A 17324-nucleotide genomic window follows, 5' to 3' on the forward strand; every position below is an offset into this window, starting at 1 on the left:
CTGTGGGAAAATGCCACACATTTTTCACCAATTTCACTTCGTATTAAAACGAAATGTCCATAAAATCACTTTTTTTCGATTGTAAATTTATCTCCCTGATCCAGTTGGGAACTTTCTCTCCTGCTGGAAAACCATCAGACCCTCTGATTGTACAAACCACAGACGTGAGACTGAAAATTCCCAAAGATTTACCTGCACAAACTGCTTTGTTGAACGTAAAACCACCACGTGAGACATGTTCTTGTGTTCTTCGGATTAAGGATCATAAATGTTGAAACGGCTGCCTTTTTCTTTGGCATTTTTCTTTGATGTTCAAATGTTGTGAAGAAGTTAAACAGATGAGTTCAGTGAGCTATTTGTGAATTGTGGATAAATAGATACTATTACTCTTCTTAGAAAATGGCTATCATTGTGAGCTCTAAGAACCAAAGTAAATCTGAGGCTATTTGCAGGGTTTTGCTTGTGTTTGTTGATTGTTGATGCGCTACAGTGGGAAACCTCTTCTCTGGGCTGCTTTTTCATGTATTAATGTGCCGATTACGTTAGATTTCTGTGAAAATTATCAGGGAGAATTTTAGACTCTTATAACTGCAAAACTGAGCCTTAATGTCAAAACTAAACTGCAGTGTTATTTGTTTTATTACTCTCTTTTCACAATTGTGGTGGCTGCAACCAGTTGAACCTGCTCTGCATGTTGAGACTACAAGGCATTTAGCAAACAGTAAAGATGCTCAGCCTCCACTCAGCTGCACCTCTTCTTTCAGGACATCTCCTTCAGAAATTATATGTTTGAAGATTATGGTCTTGGTTTAGGTAAAGTCCATATATTAGAAGTCATGACAATGGTATCGATGTTTGGGGTATAAATTTGAGAGACTGTCAAAGCTGGAAGGTGAGTAAAAACCTGAAATCAACCATAAAAATAAAGTTTTGATGTAAAACTATGTTGAAGTGACCTAAATGGATGAGACGTTATTTCATACATTATGTAGACAATTGAATGAACAGCGCCCTCTTCTGGTGAAGTGACCGAATTCCATGTATCTCTGATTCAAAGCATAAATATGGTTACAGACGGACGCACAAATACCATGGTCCAAAAAAAAGGGGGGGGGGGGGGGAAATCAAGTTTAACATGAGGTTCAACAACCCATGAGTGTTTTTGATCAACTTGCTCTGAACATGACAGTAGTCGGATATTTGTAACAGCAGCAGTTTGCGTCGCTTCTCTTTGCGGACTTCTTTAGTGTGCGCAATCCCCAAACTGACCACTAGATGTCAGTATCGGCAAAGCAACAACGCTCGACCTGCAAACGTTTATTTAAATGATCAACAACAATTACCATCGTAACGACCTTATCCTAAATGTACCGGGACAGTACCCGCTCTTTACCTTCTTCACATCAGATGTATTGGTGGCTGGAGCAGATTTCGGAGCCCAAGTACTAAAGCACATTTCAGGTCACATTTAACAGTGATTTCTTTTTTTTTTTAAACGCTTGCTTGTTTGTTGGTGGATTGCACGTTGCTTTGGAGACAGTGTAGGTTTATGCAAGATAAATACAGCCACATGTGAACAATTTATTTACGGACTGTTTCCTCTCCCAGAATGGAGACTTTATTCTCAAGAGTTTAACTGTTCGTTGTATTTTTTCTATACGAAATGTATCCTTTTATGGATATGAGTGGGTTTTTTTTTAACTTCTACCTTTTTTTTTAACTTTGCAAGGTATGCCTGTATTTTAGAGCACGTGTTCTTAGATTACTCTTATTTTGTTGCATTTGTGCTTCTGCAGGCTGCTCAAACCCACATTCGCTCCGTATGCGCAGGCTTGTGGCTCCTGTGGCCCCATCCGGTGTTTTCAAAGGCCCGCACCGTCACTTCAGGTCTGAAGAGAGGGGAGCAGAAGCCAGGGTGGGTGCTCAGCAGTCCCACTCTGGAGGAGGCGGTGCAGGGGCCGCTCAATGCAACATCTGCGACGGGTTCTGACCTCTCCAGACCCCGCACCCCCCCACCTCCGGCAGCACGCCCCTCCGTCCGTCCCGGGCTGGAGCGAGTAAGCCGGGCCTGATATTCGCGAAAGCCTTTGTCGCCCACCCCCGCAGCGGCGCCCCCCGCAGAACAGTCTTTCCGTCCTCCTGCGTGCGCGCTCCCAGCAGCAGCTGTCACCGGGTCGAGGCGGGTGCCCGCGCTCTGCATATAGCGAAGCCTCCTCTCGTCGGAACATTACGCTGCAGCTTCTGGCCATTTTGTATCAGACAGGATGAGACGTTGAAAAAATACGACCAGAGGAGTGCTCCCCCCCCATTTTTTTTTATTACCCTCCCCGTTTTACAGGCGAGTACCAAAAAAGGCTACCGTCACGTCTGCAGCTGTGTGCGCGGAAAAACACCTCGTAGGAGTTGTGGATTATTGCGAGGACGCACTGAAACCATGAGCTGGGGGTCAGAGCTATGGGTGAGTGTCCGTGAATCTAGAGCTTTGGTGCACCTAACGGTCTTCGGAGAGCCGATGAATGTCGCTGACTCCACGTTTGCCGCTAAAAGGGGATTTTAGTGCGCGCCGCTTGGCGGTCGTTAACTGCCCGCGACGTCCTTAATTCTTTCATTCTATCGCCCTTGAATCTCATAGTTCTTGTCGTTTTATGCGCACATTTTGCTTGAACATCACCGTAGCCTCGCGTGGGCGTGACGGGCGTCTAACGCAGCTCGTTTGAGCCCGTTTTTGCTAAAGATTCTGCGTTTTAAAAGCACGCTTTGCGCACACCCCCTCACTGCTGCTGAGGCTTGGTCCAAGTTGCCCTCACGCTCCATGGTTTTTTGTGCATCAAGCTTGCGTATTCCATACCCCCCCCCAACTGTGACTCATCACCAAGGTGGGGGAAAGCAGAAGAGACTAAGTTATTAAGATGTACCCTGAACGCATCACACTGCAACTTATATTTGTTGTGACACGTTCAGGTGACCAGGTTCCTATTGCAACATTCAAATACAGCTATGAAGGCATAAATCAGGTCAAAGATGCGTGTTTTACATTCATTTTAGACACAACTGTCCTGTTGATTCATTCTCATAGTTTATTATGATTATTTTTTGTTTGGAAAGCAAAGAGTAATGGAACAGCATGTCAATTTCCACGAATAGGGATCATTTTATCATTCTTTACCACCATCTTTACCATTTTTAACCATGTCCATAAATGTCAACATCACTTTATCCTTTATAGATACAAACAAATCCAAATGTGTAAGCAGATTGCGCAATATCATAGTGAATTCCAGAGCCTGAATCAAATCCAAGTCTAGACTCTGATACTGAAAAACATCGTAAATCCATAGATTTAACGTCATGACTCTACATCTTGTTTAGGTTTGTCACTCCTTGAACGCAGCCAGAAAACACGAAGTAGATTCCTGTAAAATAATGTAACTGTTCCTTGCTGATAAGGAGTGACCTGATTAAACTACCCCAGTAGGTTTGTTAATCAGCCCACTTTATCAGTGGTTTTACTTCATATACAGACACTGAAGCCACCGATTCGCCAAGTTCCTGTAAACTACCGCATCTGTATAAAGAAGATTACAAGTTTGACAGCCTCTGTTTTTACGACTGGATAATAAGCAGGTCTGATGAGAGGAATTCCTGCTACCTGGAGCAGGTGATAGGCTTGTTGTTGCAGGATTTTAAACTTGTTTGGTGATAGATGGCAGTGTCTTTATACTCTGCGTGCACTTGTGAATCCTCGTAAATGGGCACAAGTGCCTCGAGTTCACCGCACCACAAAACACGACTGTGGTTCTCCACCTGTGCATATTTTTTACTAGAAAAGTCAATATTGTTCGATAGCGTCCCCCCCCCCCCCCCCCCCATCTTTGCTCCCAAAGAGGTCTGGAGATAGTTAAATCGCAGACGTGTTTTCCTTTTGAGGAAGAGGCACTCCCCCGAATTCCCGGCTAATTTACCTAGTCCAAAGTTCACAGGGGAAGAATACAAAGTCCCCCACATTCTTTATATTTCCCCGGTGATTCAGACTACTTGATCCAGATCGGCCCAGGTAGAGATGACACACGAGCACGGCCCGCGGTGATGCCTCATCATCGCAGACGCGCTTTCATAAGTCTGGAAAGCATTTGATCGTTTTTTCTGGTGGGGGGGGGGGGGGGGGGGGGGGCATTTGCAGTGAATAATGTATTACAACCAGATGCTCAGGTTTCTCCCTTTGCCTTCTGAATACAGTCCAGACACTTGTTGTTTCAACCTCAGCCCCTGCAACATGGCTGTTGCCAACCGAGATTGTGTTTGCCTTATTTCTTCCTTTTGCAGCCCCAAAATTCAAGCAGACGGAAACACAAGTGCCGTAACCATGGCAGCAACCGCACGTTTGTGTGCAGCAACTGCAGGATGTTTCACACTTCTTTTTTTTTTAACACCGTACATGACAGCGATGAATGGAGATTAGCAAGTTTTAATCATTGACTGATCGGGAGGCTGTGCCATGTGTGTCACATCTTATCCGGCTCATTTTTATCTGCTCTGGCTGTAAGAAAGCAAACTAGAAAAGACTTAATGGGGAAAAAAGTTCAAGCTTGTTGAGGTTTGAATTGTGACCAGGTTGTGGCTGGAGTGGTCAATGTTTAGGCTGTGTGATGTTTCATCAATAGATGGCCTCTAAAATATCGAATAGCAATAGTGCAACATCATAGTTGGTGATTATGGTCATCGCCATCTGCTTAAGAGTCTCCGGGAATGTCTGGGAAATTTGGACCATTCTAGCCCGCCTTGGTCCCATCATGGTCCAAGACAGCAGCAACCACTAATACCACAGATACCACCACAGATACCACTAATCAGAGGTTTTTGATTGAGATTCCTACTTTAAATGCATTTAAATGTTGTTTTGGTTGTGTTGACATAATGGGGAAAATATCACAGGTTATTTTGTATTTTACGCTCTTGTGTGGCGACATCAGCTTTCCCTCATCTGCAAACATCCAGGGTGTCAATTTTCAAAACTGACATGATATATTTAGTCTGATTTTTAGTAGATTTTTAGCTACAACCCTGAATTTAGGAACTTCAAAATGCACTTTTAAAGTTAGTTTCTAAATTCTTCTGGAGGTTTTTGCAGAACGGACCAGCAATCTGAGCGAGCATCTCTGGTTAAAAAGGCTGATTTTCTTTGGTGAATAAGTTGACTTTGTTAAAGTGTTTCAACTGTAGGAATGCATTCAAACGGCAACATCATACCAAAGAAAGAAGACTAATGTGCTGAAACTTGATTTTTTTTTTCCCAGCAGAAAAAGGGTAAAACCAATGAAAATACTCACAATGAAGTATTAGATTTTTTTCAGTTTTTTACTGCTGGTTTCCAGTGCTGTGAATAGGCTAGTTTGGAATAGTGAAATGAAAGCCATGTCTGAATGTGAAATAACTGCACCTTCCCAGTATGCTGCACCTCTCGAATTTCACTTCTCTGATGTGGCCCATTTTGGGAACTATAAAACAATGGCACAGGTAACTGTCTGAGTTTACTCGGAATCTTTTTTTTTCTCTGGTTTTGATGAGGCGACATGGACAAGGTGGAAACTGCAAACAAAGAACAGCAACTTAAGGTAAATTGACCTTTGCTGTAGTTGTTGTAGGCTGCAAATTATCTGGTGTGCTACAGGACCTGCAGGACCTTTTGGGACCTGGACTCTACCTTGTGACTTAGTTGAAACTCTAATAAACCCCTCTGACCTAAGAAGGTCAGATCATATCATCTAAAGAGGCTTTTAAAACTTGTTTTCTTTGACATTAAGTGGCGCTCCTGACTCATTCAGAGGGGCACCCTTAATCAACACCTTATGTGCTGGACTTTCAGGGGTTTTTACACACACATAAGAAAACACTGACGGAGCCCCCCAGGTACAGCCGTCCCAGGTTTGAAAAGTACCTTGCCACTGGGGTGAGATTTCCCCTGCGTTCCTTCGGCCATAGCTCATCCTACCTCACCCCCCACCCCCTCCCGGTGTCTGGTCTGGTCCCCCTACCGTTCTGTTGATGATTCAGCATGAAACCTGAGCTGGTTTCTTACCTCCTGTCAGTGTTCTGGTGTCAGAGGTGGTCATGCACTAAAAGTGCCATTAACAACCCCTGGAAACACCAATCAAACCACCACACTCACACATTTTTTTTTAATATAATTTTCATGCAAAGTGGTTGGTGTGTCAGTACATGGTGTTCTTGAGATGAGTAACAGAAAGTATCTCTTGTGCTGTCCATCAAAAAATGACTCAGTTCTTCTCGTCAAAATGCAACTGCAACATTTAGTAGTAAATCTCCGCCTCCTCTTATTTCCTAACCTTTCCCTGTGGCAGCTGTAATTCTGCTGCTGCTCGGTCTCAATGACACGGACTCCAGAGCACAGTATTGTAATTGAGGAAACCGTGTTCTCCTTATAGCTGTGATATTGTACGACATAGTGTAGGGCAAGTGTGTTCCGTGTCATATTGAATTCTATTGGACAGAGCAGATAGTGGCTGCACTGTTAGCTGTTTTACAACAAGGACGTGAATGCAGGACATCTGTATTTATGCCGAGGCCTCTGGGAGAATCGTATACTGTACTGATAGTGATAGCGTTGAAGAAAGAACAGGCATATAAAAGGATGATTTTTCTGTTGCTTTCTCCATGCTTATGATCATGTCGTTCAGCTTTTTTATCTGGAGTAAGATGCTAAACAAGGTTAGGGTACGCGATGGTGGCCGAGCAAGGCCAAATGTCAGTGATCATATTAGGAAATGTTTGGTACGATAAATCACAGGCCTTGCTTCCTTGAGTTGAGTCTCTTTCCAATCACTAAATAGGCGGCCTTCCGTCATGTGTTGTATGTCATTTACGATTCCGATAATGAACAAAGCTGCGATGTCTCAAAAAATTAAAGCGTGTGCAAGATGCCATCTTTCCCCGCATTGACTCCCAATCCAGAAATCATTTAGAGTTTTGCAAGAGGAGGTTCGCAGGTCAAAGTATCGGCCTTTCATGCAGTAAATAAAGGCTAAAGGTCAAACGTGAAGGTACAGCTGGAGAGCTAATAAACCCTCTAACAATTGAGCAGGTTTTGGATTAATTTCTTGTCATCCATCTTGAATAAGATACAGACGAGACATCCAGGTCTGTGATGGGGAAACGGACTTGTTGCACATGTGTAGGACGAGGCTGACAGTTAGGTGTCGTACGTTTGCAACCGTACAGACAAATTTTATCCAGCCTCTCATTTACTGCGATAATGTCCCCCTGCAGACTTAATAATATGCTAGCGTTGTTTTTTGTGCTTGTTATTATTTTCCCCCTCAAACATGTCGGCTGCAGTATAATTAAAGTAAAAATCCAGTTTCTGTGGAAGTGCAGTGACTGAGTGCAGTTATTATCTCTAAATCGTGTCTTTATCATGGAACATGTCATGGTTGTTCCTGAGCTGTAGAGTCAGCCTAACCTGCACAACCTCTGTCCTATCAATGGAGGGTCGAGCAGAGCTGCCATTGCCTGAGAAGCTGGCTCGTTACCCATGAGCCCTTGCTGCATTAAAAAAAAACCAACAAGACACTTACAGAAAATAGTGGAAGGAACAGCACACAGTGAATTCCTCCGAAGTGCAATTGCGTCCTTCTATAGTTGCTTTCTGAAGTTCAAAATATCATTCAGTTCCACAGAACATGTTACGTAAGTGCCAAAGTGTATTAGCCTCTGCAAAGAACAAAAACAGCTCAACAGGAACAATGGCTAATGTGTCTTTACTGGCCCAGCGGGAATTAAGCCAAAGAATGGCAACATGCTATTGGGTGGTTGGGGTAGTTAGACAGAAGGTGTTGTAATCAGATTAAAAACTTCATTTAATCAAGTTCTGTGCCGGTTTTCAACAGTTGCTCCCTCTTATTTCTCATTTTGCATTGCCCGGACTCAGTACTTCTATTACAGTCCTTTTTCCTACACATTTTAACCTCCATCAGAGCTTCCTGCGTCCCGCTTTACTCCTCTGAGATGGATTAGGATCTTTTTCCTTAGACTCGTTCTTGCATGAAACCTGTAGCCATGCTGCGTAGGAGAAGCGAGTTTTTTCTCTTCCTTGACGACGCTTGTTCTGCAAAGTCGGAAAAAGAAGAGCGCCCGTCGAGCCCTTGTGAAGACTACCTCCGGGTGCTGCTCCAGATGAAGATAACCAGCGACGTAAGTGAGCAGGCAGGATTCTCCCAGGTTTGTTCTGCCCCTTCGGGACTCAAGGGTCAACTTCAAGACCCCATTCAAACCCACTTCTGTGACCTTTGCAGGGAGGGAGTTTTCTTTAAGGTATCCTGGAGTGAGAAATCTTTCCAGTTACTATGACTCACGACATAAAGGCAGCAATTTCCTGTTGCTGCAATAAGGGTGGGGATTTCAAACGGTGATCTGGCTGCAAGTGATGTGGCACCCGGAGGAGCGTCTTTTGGAGCGCAGAGGCGTGATACACGTGCACACACACACACCGACACGCATTCTTAAATTTGAGCCAGGCAGAGGCGTTGTTGCTATAAATACCTACAAATAAGAGCTCTTTACACATAAGGTCACCCACTGCACCCAACAGCTGTTCACGGTTTACACTAAGTTGCTGCTTGAGTCTGCACGCTGGCAAACGGGCGTTTGGGGACTTAATTAATATTTCATAATTAATATTTCACAAAGACAAAGCTCCAGTTATTAATTGGGTTGAATTAAAGTCTAACCCTTAATTAGCATTTAAACAAAAGCAAAAATCTCCTAGAGGATTGCTTTGATGCAATGTTTTAACAATTTTCAGATCTACCTTCAAGGAATAAATCCTCATCTTGTGTTGGAGGGTAGTGGGGTTAAGACACCCTCTTAATTAGCCCCAAGAGGAAAACAACCACTCTGTTTTTGTGTGTGCATTAGCGTGTATGAAGCTACTGTCCAACTCTGCCGCGACTCCTCTGTGTGGCAGAGGTTACATTGGGCCGTGGGACCTTTGTTCCGCCCCTGTTTTCCCGATACAAAGCTCCATGTGTGCTTGAGGGAGGGCTCGGCATCTCCTCCAAATATTAGTTCTCGCAGCCGAACACCCACTGTTGCGGGATGCAGTGAAGGGCTGAGCTGATCAGCGTAGACAGTCACAGATTTCAGTTGCTCTGCTTTTCTAGGAGCAGCGCTCCTTGCTGCTGTGTCCCCTTAGGGCCACCGTTGGTAGAACAACTGGTCTGTTTGTTAATGATTAATAATGCAAGATTATCAGAGTGGACTGAACAGTTCTCTGTGCTTTGTTCCTGTAGTTTCTGGGTTTGTTAGCCAGTCACACATCTACACCAGTCGTTATCTACTGCAGGGAGTTTAAAGCACTTTTAATCCCTTCATCTACCGGTAATCAGATGGGCTGATGCGATCAGTACCCCCATTGCTTTGCCTGATGGGCCAGCACTTTGTTATTCTCAACTGGAAATGATCAGAAGTTTCAGCCGGGCTACGTTTTGTCATAAATAAAAGAAAATGTTCATTTGATGGCCTCATACTGGTAATAATGTACCATTCATGGGTTCATGTGAAATCAGTATTAGCATGGTGTGGCCTTAGCTCTGTTTAACCCCAACAATGGCTCCTTCTTTATGCATTACAAAAAGTTTCTGTTGGCCACTTCTTCTATTGTCTTTTTTCCAGACCAGAACATCTGTCCTCTCACCTCCCCCCAGCCTAGCCTGATGGGCCTTTTCTTTGCCTCAGCAGGTTTTCAGTCAGGGGCCATCCGAGCTAATAGAATGAAACCTGTGACACAATCCAAGTGTGGGGCTCAGTTAGGACAGAGGATCGTTGAAAATTTGGGGAAAAACTGCTCTATTGGTGTTAAGTTTGCGTCGTATGCACGCAGGTCGGTTGACTTCAATGTGGGTGAAACAAGTCTGATCTGGAATGGCAGCTAAACAATGTGCATTAGTTCAGATTAACTGGCATTAACCTGGACTTTAATCTCCATCATCTGCCCTCCAGGGTTGAGTGTATAAAGCTGATTCCAAAACAAATACATGTTTCTTTTACTGCACATGGCAAACTACTATCTATATATCTATCTATATCTATATATAGACCTCCTGAGGTCTTCCTTTGTTCTATGCTTGAACCTGTGTTCCATTCCCTGAAAGATAAAAAGAAGAATATTTAGCTGCTGAAACTCTGTATATTTTTCTTAATGTGCTATGACTATTGTGCACACATCCCACTGGGTGGGAATGTGTATTGAAATAATAAGCAGAGTAGGGCTGGGAGTAATGAAAGGATCCCCCACTCCCCTCCCCCCCCTTTCCCTGGAGCATGTTGTAATGTCAAAGGTCACCAATGACAGATGAAAAGAAGGATTCCGCCGGGTTCCGGCTATTGATTTGATATAAAATCTGCAAATACTACGGATTACTTCCACAATATCGTAGTCTTCAAAAACATTGGCTGGAGAGTGACGCAGTGTCGTCCTGGGTATCTGCCTCACAAACTTCATGACTTATTCATCTGCTCTGATGCGGGTTAGTGGCGAAAAGCTTTGTGAAAGACATCTCCTCCTTCCTGCATTCTGAAAGTATCCTGATTCATCAGAATATCCACATTAAAAATCGAACATGAAACCTCTGATGCCCCAGTAGTGAAGCAGACCCCCTCACAAATGCAATCCCCTATCACGTGATCCCGCCTCCCTGGCCATTTCTACTCCTTTTAAGCCCCCTCCCTCTGTTTTTCTGCTATCTCACTGTCCTCTCCCATCCCATTTATTCCACCTTACGCCTGATGGAGCATTAAGCCGGAGCGCTGTGGGCAGCCTCAGATCGTTAGTGTGCGAGTGTGCCAGCGCTGCGTCCGCTCCTCCTGCACTCGCTGGGATTTTACCTCCTTCCAGAAAATCAGGGATTACACCTCAAAACATTTGCAGGTTCTTTGTTACCGTGGGGGCCTTTGGATATACCGACATTGTTCTTAATCTGCACTCGGTCCACTTCTGGGAAATGGCCCTGTGGTCCTCTCTGACCTAACTTCAGCCATTGTTTTGGCTCAGGGTTGAAAAAAGGGGACTCAGTTGGATGGACATTTTACGGGATTTGGATTTATTGAAGAGAGTCCGCGTTCCAAAGTGGCACAAACTGGATAAGATGGTGCCCCTGCAGAAAAGGGTAATGTGAGCATGTGGAGGAGTGTGTGGTGGAGAGAAGGGGTTTCACTGATGGAGCTACAGTGACGTGTGCTGCTGCATGTTTGTATTTCATCCAAGAACTCTGCTAGCTAAAATCATTAAAATGTCCGTTTTTGGGGCCAATTTGTGAAAAGGTAACGATGGATGGCAGGCAGATGATGCTCATTGAAACCTGTTTAACAATAGCTGCCAGACGCCCCCCCCCCCAACTGAAAGTACCCTATTTGTTGTCCTTGAGTGCCTCGGCCGAGGGCCATTTAACCTGTGACGCTGCTTCGAAGGAGCCCGAGACAACGATTTATTATCACACTTTTGGACCTGTCTTTGTGGCACTTCAGTCAGATGCTCCAAAACACGCTGCAGGTGTCGAGCCCTAACCACTTCCTGTGCTGCGAGAACAATCTCTGTGCAGTCGCTTAGTGCTTCGTTCAGAGCTGAGGTGAGACCTTTCTGGGCTGACAGTCCTCCTGTGCTACACTGGAGGGAGGGTTCTGCTAGGGCGCCAGGGGACCCCAGAAATGGTTGAAGAGAGAATGGGGGCCTGTTGGAGCAACGTTCAGGACACCATTTTAAAATTTGAGGACTTGCGCTTCGATCATAAGGGGATTTTAGTGAGTGATTTGCATGGATGACAGACACTTACCGCATCACAGCTAGCGTTTTATTTCACAAGCAAAGAACAATCTGTGGTCCGCCTGTCAACAGCTGTATGTAGTTACTGACAAATGTGGTTGTTTTTACTATAAACCGGACTTAACCTCTGTGTTATACCATAGTACAAGTGCATCTCGACGGAAGAGTGTCAAACGCAGGACAGGTGCTTTAGAGTTTATACCTGATGAAATGAGGCAAAGCAACAGTGTTGTCGTGTGACACTCCTTTACCTTCATTTTTGGCGGTATAATCGAAAGATCGCCGCCCTCCCAGGTATTCCTGACCTGATCGATCGCTTCTCTTCCATCCTGCAGGATCAGTTTGACAACTTGGAGAAGCATACGCAGTGGGGCATCGAATACTTGGAGAAGTACACCAAATTCGTCAAGGAGCGGTCGGAGATCGAATTCAACTATGCAAAACAAATCAGGTGAGCCCTCGACGTGGCGTGCCGTTGCTTCGGTTCACTGGAGTCCCCCCCCCCGCCACACCGCAGCGCCGTTTTGACCTCAGTGAAGTGTCCTTAAAAGGAGACATGAAATCTGTAGCAGAACATTAGTAGCAGAGCCTGACCTTTGTCCTCTCACTGGAGGGAAGGCTGAAATTAAAGTCATATATATATATCAAATATGCTTGCGTCTGTCTGTCTGTCTGTCTGTCTGTCTGTCTGTCTGTCTTTGCTCACTGCCGCCTCAGGCTAAAGGAAGGCAAGTTGTGTGCGTGTGTGGAGGGGAGGAGCCTTTGTTTCTATGGTGACTCATAGGTATCAGCACATCAACCCCACGTCTGACCCAGTTTTTTTTCCCTCCCTTCAGACCACATGTGTTGGGACCCCCCCACCTCCCCACGTTTCAGCATCGAAACCCTTTATTTTGCAGCCTTTTTTGTTTTTTCGTGAGGGCGGCCACAGAAGCGTAGCGCTGAGAGGATCAATGTCTTAAGTCCTGCTACATCTCTGACAGTAGGATGTAGTGCTCCCCAAATCCTCAGTCTTCATCTTTAAGAATCCTGGCAATATGGCTAATGCTATAAATGCCGACCCCCCTCCCCCCAATTCCAGAGTGAATATCCAATACCAATCCAGTACTCATGTAGCAACACCCAGTAATGGCTGACCTCTTGAGAATTTAAGTCTACTGGAGATAAACAGACTAGCACTCTGTGTTTAATCACATACTTCCAATTTATGTGTTTTCATTTCCTAGGTTAACAGGTTTAATTGTGTCTTACTCATATTTACAATATTTCTATTCTGAGAGGAATGAAAGAAGCCAAAAGTATGCAGAGAATTGTGTGTTTGCTTGGAACATGTTCAGATTATGTTCTACGTCATCCCACATCTGTTTGTGCTGCTTTAAAAAAAAATAAAAAATGGAGGATTGACTCATTTTACCAAATTAGGTCGACTTTTATTGAACTTCGGGCCCCGAATGGTGCAGATTCTTCTAGCTGCTGTGTTTGTATTATACAAAACATTTGCTGTCAGGCTGGGCCAAGCACACACACATGCACACACACACAGATTCATTTGTCAATAAGAGGGCAGAATGAGGAAATGAGGATTTATAGACAGGATAATTTGAGTGATCGGCTCTTTCTCTGTTGTCAGCACACTGCTCATTTGTTGTGGTGCTTCCCTAGCTTACCTCATGGCTAATCGTCCTTTGTAATCAACTTAGCCTGTAAAATCAGGTTTAATCTAACGGGCACGCTCGAGCCTAAATAAATGCAGGGCTGTTGGCTGCAGTAAAGTAATTGAATCTCCTGTTTTGGCTCTTTTTTGTTCTTCTCATATGTTGCCATGTCCTTTTCATTTTTGATGCTTCCTTCCTGAGTAACTGGCTGTTTTTACTAACATGCCACAACACACGCAGCTCAGGTGTTATTGTTTTTTCAATCCATTCCATATGCAGTAACTGCTAGTTTTTAAGTGCACCTTTCACCGGGACGGTTTATTTAAACAGTAGAGTGTAATAATCACACATGGCTGAACAAAGAGCTACTAAACAGGACAAACAGCCAGATGCACTGCAATACATTGAGATGTCAAGGATGATGAGGATTTGATCAGCCAGCCCTTATTATCTGTGTGTCACTTTCTGCTTTATGTCAAAAGGCTTCCTCTTGTAGTGATGGCTGAAACACAACTGTGCCATTTCCTTCAACACTCCACACTAATCCATGAATAATCCTCTTCCACCTCGCTGGTGTAAACATGCACAATGCTAACCGTCTAGTCATTACTGTACATGCATTAAAGCCCCCTCCTCCCTCTCCTACCCTAAATTCCCCTCTGGTATAATAATCCATAAAACAGTCGGACTAAAGCTATAGCACAGTTTATCAGTGACTGTGTATCCGTTGACATGTAGCATCGTCCACTAAAACAATAGCCAAATATTTGTCCAGCAATGCCTGTTCTTGCCTTCTTAATGACTGTTTAATGCCCATATACTATTACCCGCACAGACAAATGCCATATGACATAGGAGACACGGCTGTGAGTGAATGAATGTGCTATCGGGAAGCAGGATTATGATTGGAGATGAGGTGAGGTGCAGGGCAGACGTGTAGATCTGCCCAGCAACAGTAAACACACATGGGAGAAGAGGTGGGGGTGGTGGCAGACAAAACTGGATGGCCTACAGACACACTTTACTTTCTTTAAGCATGCAATATTAATCTCATCTGAGGCGTTTCTGTCCCATCATTCCGCTTTTATTCAAATCCTTTGAGGGATTGCCCATTGTAATAGCCTTGTTCATTTTGAATATATACGCAGTAAAATGTTCCAGTTAGATTTTACCAAAAAAGTGATGTAAAAAATCCAAATCCCTTCTCCACTTTGTCTACCACACACACACACACACACACACACACACACACACACACACACACACACACACACACACACACACGGGGGCTTGTTAAATGTATGAAAATCTGTTGTGTCTATCTGGTTCCTACTTGAAAAGAGAGCTCTTTAATTAGTCAGAGGATCCTGAAAGCATAAGTACACAGCGTGCGCCCAAATCCAGAACATGCGTATTATTACGCTCTGCTGACAGAGGAGCCATCAAACGGAGCGTCCACACAGTCGGCTGGCGAGCATGCGGCATCGTTTTAGTGAAGCACATGTGACACGACAGTCAAGCAACCCGGCAGCTACCAAAGCAAGGGCCACTGAAAGGCCTCGCTCATCCTAATAACACTAGTTTTGGACTGCGCGAATCTCACAGCAACAAGACGTAACCGGAGTCAAGGCAGGGTCACCGCAGCTGAGGTGAAGCATCCTTTCTGGTAGGGGGATCTGCACTCCTGGGGTAATGAGTTATGACCCGAAGAGAGAGGAAAGGGGACGCAGAGAGCGTTCTGCTGCGCTGGATCGAGCAGTGGAACATGGCGGTGTGTTGTGAGGCTGATATCATGACAACTCTCTGACCTGTTTCCACAGAAATTTATCAAAGAAGTATCAGCCGAAGAAGAATTCAAGAGAAGAGGAAGAAAGCAAGTGAGTGAAGCACTTGTAGGCTAAGCTAATGCAAAAACACTGCGATGAGAGCACTATTGGGGTCGGTGTCCTCATTTTCCAACCTGCCAGGAAACGGCACGATTTCAGAACAAATTGCTTATGTTAGGGATTGTAAATCATTACGTTTGTGCTGTGTCACCAGGTACAGCTTTTGTCGAGCCTTCCTGGCGACGCTGAACGAGCTCAACGACTACGCGGGCCAACATGAGGTCATCGCGGAGAACCTTATGTCTCAGATCATTACGGAGCTGGCTCGGTACACACAAGAGCTCAAGACGGAGAGAAAATCGGTGAGCTATCTTATCAGGTCGGCGCAGCAAACAGCTCCTCTTATCCACAGTTTTTTTTGCTGCTCTTTGTCTTCTGTTGAGATGTGGTCCACATATTTGAGCATTGAAAAAATGATAGCTTCAGACAGGCAAAGAAAATGGCTGTTTTGTGCTTAGCATCCCTCTGCATGCTAGTTTTGCGCAAATGAGGTCACTGCCGACTAAAGACAGATACACCCAAAGACTAGCCAGAAGCACCAAACGTGACACATGGAGTCCTTTTTATGGACAAGAGGACCGTCTCTGTATCATTACAGACTCTCCCCTATAAACCAACAAATGCACAAAGTGTTCTCAGTCACTTTCCTCCTCCTGTGATTTAGAGGAGCGAGGATTCACACAGTAGATAAACTGAAGGAGCAGGGAAAAAAGAAAAGCCCCAGCTGGATAAAAAGTGCAGTCTTGTCGTGCACTCTGGTGTTATGGACGTCCAGCTGAGGGAACTGGGGTGGAAAATCAAAAGCAGAGGGCTGCTCAAAGGCAAAGGGACCTTTTTTAGGGACATTTTTCATGTGAAGAATCGGTGACCTGTTGATCTGTGGCCCCGCACAGAAAATGTGGGACTTCAGTCTATTTCAGAAGCAGTCTGGAGTCCATATTCAGTCCTTCAGAGGTCCACAGGGTGCAAAGCACCAATTCACATCATCCCTTCTTCATTTTTCCTGCTCATCTTTGCAGCCGATACCAGGAACAGCTTGTCATGTGTCTCTCGGTATAAAGAACAGTGTCTCTTCAGTCTGGGAGTTTCCCTTTTAAATATGCCCCTGTCCTCATAACAGAGGGACGTTTCATTTGAATATATGTGGAACAAATAGTCTCTCTGTTGTGTAAAGCTCACGTACACCCGCCGCTACATAAACGAGTGCTGAAATGTGCAGGATGAGCACAAACAGGCCCGCGCTAAATTGAAAGGACATCACAATTTATTATGCCATTTAGCACCTTTCCTTTTCATTTGTGGCCTCACAGCCGTCTGTGAAGGAAATATAATTCTCGGAAATGCGGTAAAACATTAATACCTTATTACCGCTCAGCTTCAGATGTTTTTTCCCCCCGTTTGCTGCTGAATTTAAATTCAGTTCAGCTAAGTTCAGGAGCGGCGTCCCTGCTTTTAGCGGCTGCCTGGCAGACAGGGATTACAGGATCGTCCTGATCCTCCTTTGACTCAAACTTCTAAACAGAACGTGGAAAACGAAACCTAATAAGAGTACTGTGACAGTGCCCGTGCATGGCCTGCTAGTGTTATTACATTGTTATAGAGAAGACAGGGTTAATAAGGGTTGGAGAACATAAGCCTTAGTGCACTGAGAAAGTGCTGAAATGTGTTTAGTCAGCGTGGTGCTCTCTTTATACCTCGCATAAAGATCTTTATTAGCAGCATATTAACAACACGTTCTGATGCGTCTGTAAATTGACACGATACTGAAAGAATCAGCTTTAAATTTCCCTCTTAAGACTCTAGATCTTATTCAGCTAATGAGGCAGTTAAAAAGGTGTTTCAGTGGAGTGGGACAATATCACAATCTGACTGGAGCTTCTGGGAGTCCAAGGCTCCAGCCTGACATGTCTGGACCTTATGATCATCATGTGTTTGAGTTGACAAGGGTTC

General features: G+C 44.6%; 1 protein-coding gene across 30 annotated transcripts in view; it reads left to right on the top strand.

Moving 5' to 3' along the window:
* Positions 1 to 2044: 2044 nt before the first annotated feature.
* Positions 2045 to 17324, top strand: part of fnbp1b (formin binding protein 1b) — a 35865-nt gene continuing 20585 nt past the window's right edge. For 7 of the 30 annotated variants that reach the window (XM_011604688.2, XM_029837102.1, XM_029837105.1 and 4 more), the window contains exons 1-4: positions 2249 to 2458; positions 12169 to 12284; positions 15309 to 15365; positions 15529 to 15676. In XM_011604688.2, coding sequence (XP_011602990.1) covers positions 2435 to 2458; positions 12169 to 12284; positions 15309 to 15365; positions 15529 to 15676 — 345 coding nt within the window. In that variant the 5' untranslated portion in view covers positions 2249 to 2434. Of the gene's footprint in view, positions 2459 to 6117; positions 8209 to 10934; positions 11181 to 12168; positions 12285 to 15308; positions 15366 to 15528; positions 15677 to 17324 lie in introns of those variants that run through there. The other 23 variants (XM_029837085.1, XM_029837093.1, XM_029837094.1 and 20 more) reach the window with 17 other exon arrangements.

The sequence above is a fragment of the Takifugu rubripes genome, chromosome 6 (assembly GCF_901000725.2).
Source record: "Takifugu rubripes chromosome 6, fTakRub1.2, whole genome shotgun sequence".
Lineage (NCBI taxonomy): Eukaryota > Metazoa > Chordata > Actinopteri > Tetraodontiformes > Tetraodontidae > Takifugu > Takifugu rubripes.